Genomic DNA, 4170 nt, shown 5'->3' with positions numbered 1-4170 from the left:
TACTTCCTGTTTACATCCTGTCAAATAAACTCCGAGTAAGCACTGGGATGCACCCTTTAAATTCAGAAATTGAAAGAATATACACTTCTAAACACAACAAAATTCAACTGAGGTGGATCAATTTGACAATACAGGCTCTTAAAAAATCAATGTAAAGAAGGAAAATCAAGAGTAAAACCCTTCCACAGATATGACAATCAAACTGGAGACACTGAGACATGAATCCATGAGTCCAGGAAACGTGAGGGGAACTCAAAAAGGGGGGAGGGGCAGACAGGGTGGCCCCGGGCTGGGGGATGGGATGCAGACGATGGCGAGACGCTGAAGAGATGGAGGGGGTGACCCGGACAGCGCACACGCGCACACACACGCTCACACGCAGTCTACGGGGAGAGGAGGAGAAGGAGGGAGAGCGGGAGAGGAGGAGAAGAGGGGGAAAGGTGGTGCAGGAGGAGGAGGAGGAGGAGGAGGAGGAAATATTTGTAACATGCACCTCTATTTTACGGCCTTCTACGACGGTGCCGTGTAATTTCTCCCTGGCCCTGTCGGCATCCGCACTATGCTCGAAAGTTACGAACCCAAAGCCCTGCATGCAAGAAGAACAACATGCCCGTTATTATATATCAAGATTATTATCATTATATTATTATTATATATCAATATTCTCACAACGACTCATTACAGGAACATCTTCAGACGCACACAACCTGGAGAGAAGGTTTTCACACTGAACACAGCATTCTTAGCGAAGCACGTTAAGGTACCTATTCCACTTAAAAGAGTCTTTCCATAGTTTCGTGACTGCCAATCCACACTTACTGCTAATAATAGGACTGAACCGCAGCGCTCGTGAGAAGAGCATCTAACACCGACCAAGAGTGAACAAAGAGGACAATGAAAGTATAAATAACTTCAACTGGGTCATTCTAGAAGAAATTAAATCTACTAAAAGAATTGAAAGATCAATTCACTGACTGGGAAAATTTCGAAGATGAGCACGTTAGACTTAACATAAACACTAGGTGATGCTGTCCATAATTTCGTCCGCCCACAAACCCAGCCCTTCTCGTTGGACAAAGTTGTCAAAGTCACGCACAACCCTTAGCTTCCAAAACCCCGTCATGAACAGGGCCAAGATCCCGGGCGAAGAAATCATGGACAGCATCCTTAAGATGTCAGCGTTCTCAGGGAGCTGATGTCAAAGTCCATAAAAGAACCGACACCGTGCAATTCCCTGACGACCGCACCCTGCACCCTCGGCATTAAGGATGCCGCTCTCGTCTCGAAGGACGTTCTAACAGTCATATCAAATGCTTGTTAGCTTGTTAAGGCATTAGTATGCTGAAATCCAATTAAATGACTTCATGTTGGCCATCTTATCGTAGCCCCACCCCCACGCGTCAGGCTAGTAATCCCATCGTCCCTCATTGTCCTGATCATTCATCACCTGGGCGACTCACACACGTCACATCTCATTGAATGTGTACTAAAACAAACGGACACGGTTCATTTACTTCTGACTTCACAGTTAATGTACAGCACTGTCTCCTACACACGCTTAGAAATACGCTCTATAGAACCGTTGAGAACTGTAGTGGAACCCTCTGAAAAAGGGTTCCAGATAGAACCCTTTTCAGGAAGAACGATATCGGGTTCCAACCAGCAACGTATGGACCTGAAAGGGTTTCTATCTCAAACCTTTTACAAATGGTTCACTATAGAACATTTTTCTATGTTTAATGGTTCAATATAGGCCATTTTTAGAGTGTAATCCTGGTCCAAGTTCTGTCAACCCCTTCATAAAGATCTTATATTTCAAACCAATGATCTACAGTAGAAGACCTAAGGTTGGCAGCGTACTGATTTTGGTTTCAACTCAGTTCTAACAACACTAAACAAATTCAATGTTTTGATAACCAATGATGAATGATGGACTAGGGTTGAGTTTGGGACTAGGGTTGAGTCTGGGACTAGGGTTGAGTCTGGGACTAGGGTCTAGAGACAGAGCCTACAGGTTCTAGTTCCAGCAGGTCATAGGTCATGCTCGGGAGAGACCACCACACACGTACCTTCGACCCCCGCTCATTAAAGATGATCTCCACATCTAAGATTTTACCAAATTGCTGGAAGAGAAGAAGAAGACATGTTGACAGTTTCTGTATTTGCGTTATTGTAAATACATCACATTACAGTCATTTAGCAGACGCTTTTATCCAAAGCGACTAACAATAATTGCATTTAACGTAGGAAGAGCCAATGTACTACTACTTGCCAGAACTCACAAGTGCATCTTCTTTCTAAAACAAGTGACTAAGAGCATAATCTAGTGCTGATGGCAAAAATACAGACTGCACACTATGTATTTAATCATGACAGGATTCATGTAAAAGGCTTAACTGTGTCTAGGTGAGTACAGTATGATAACTGTGTTAGTCTCATCAGTAAGAACTGTAAATGAGGGGAAAACCATATGTTCACTCGCTTCACGGACAGAACCAGCAATGAACCGGGCTTCTGAAGAGACACATCTCCACACCAGAACCAGGCAGTCCAGAACCAGGCGATCCAGAACCAGGCGGTCCAGAACCAGGTGGTCCAGAACCAGGCGGTCCAGAACCAGGCCGCGTCCGGCCGGATGGAGGACGGTGTACTCACCCCGAACATTTGCCTGAGGTCGGGGTCCCTGAAGCGGAAGGGGATGTTGGAGACGTGGAGCCTCTTGGGCTGGGCCTTGCTGTCCGTGCTGTCGGCCGTCTGGACCTGCTGCTGGCTGTCGCTCTGCACCGCCTCATCCGTCTGCTAGGGGGCGACACAGAGCAGGAACACACATGACTTTAACCCCTTTAACCCTGAAAATAAAGTGACAACATTTCGAATATTAATTGGATTTTCCCTATAATACTAGAAAGCGCAGTTTCTGAGCTTTCAGCAAGTGTTGGAGTGAGGAATTTTTTAGATTTGTTAGATATTTTTTTAATATTATTAAATATTTGTTAGATATTTTTAAAATGTTGCCGTGGTCGTATTCAAAAGGGTTAACACACACATTCACTTTGCACACGGATACACGCACATATACACACACACTTGTGCATTGCCTGCTTGGCATTGACCGTCTGGAACACAGCGACCCACCTCTGGCTTTTTGAAAACAGAAAAAACAAAGTGGTCATCTCAAACTTAGTTAGTCAGCTTCGTTATTTTGGGCGTCCCCTAGGGTAATTACTGGCGTGTTTTTGGGCTGTATTTCCCAGTGATCCCTTTGAAACCCAACAGCGTCGCTTGTGTGATGTCAGCTATTATAGGCTACATATGGCAATGATGATCTCCAGTGAGACAATACCACACTGGCTATTAATAATGACTATATGAATGTTTGTGTGATTGGATACTAAATTGGGTGAAAATGGGATAAAAAGCATAATAACATTTCCACATGACGAACTTAGCTACTTGGGAGTTAACTAAACAATTGTTGGCAAAACAGATATCTATTTGTATGAAAATGTTCTTTACATTAGAGTTTATCACATTAAATAAATGATTATCGGGTCACACACAATGGAAATCAAAGAGAACAGAAAATTAGAAACATTAATTTCAGTCTCAGAACCTTCTCTCTCTCTCTCTCCCTCTCTCTCTCTCTCTCTCTCCCCCTCTCTCTCTCTCTCTCTCGCTCTCACTCTCTCTCTCTCTCCCTCTCTCTCTCTCTCTCCCCCTCTCTCTCTCGCTCTCACTCTCTCTCTCACTCTCTCCCTCTCTCCCTCTCTCCCTCTCTCCCTCTCTCCCCCTCTCTCTCTCTCTCTCGCTCTCACTCTCTCTCTCACTCTCTCCCTCTCTCTCACACTCTCTCTCTCTCTCTCTGCCTCTCTCTCTCTCTCTCACTCTCTCTCTCTCTCTCACTCTCTGTCTCTCCCTCACTCTCTCTCTCACTCTCTCTCTCCCTCTCTCTCTCACTCTCTCTCACTCTCTCTCTCTCACACTCTCTCTCTCTCCCTCTCTCTCTCTCTCTCTCTCTCTCTCTCTCTCTCTCACTCTCTCTCTCCCTCACACTCTCTTTCTCTCTTTCACACACACACATACATAAAACAGAGAAATTTACAAATCCACTTGGAAATGACTACATTTAAAGTCCAATACATCTTGCAGGGCAATAAAAACGTCTTCATG

The 4170-nt window shown here is 44.7% G+C and overlaps 1 protein-coding gene across 1 annotated transcript; it reads right to left on the bottom strand.

The window, feature by feature from the left end:
* Positions 1 to 252: 252 nt before the first annotated feature.
* Positions 253 to 2799, bottom strand: LOC311328847 (RNA binding protein fox-1 homolog 1-like; the record flags this gene model as incomplete). The annotated part of the gene is made up of 4 exons (XM_084462753.1): positions 253 to 321; positions 494 to 586; positions 2070 to 2123; positions 2656 to 2799. Coding segments are annotated over 4 exons (360 nt in total), but the record flags the coding sequence as incomplete, so codon positions are not given.
* Positions 2800 to 4170: the final 1371 nt, after the last annotated feature.

This window comes from Borostomias antarcticus, assembly GCF_949987555.1.
Source record: "Borostomias antarcticus genome assembly, contig: scaffold_1305, whole genome shotgun sequence".
NCBI lineage: Eukaryota > Metazoa > Chordata > Actinopteri > Stomiiformes > Stomiidae > Borostomias > Borostomias antarcticus.
This window is presented reverse-complemented; position numbering and strand designations above follow the sequence as displayed.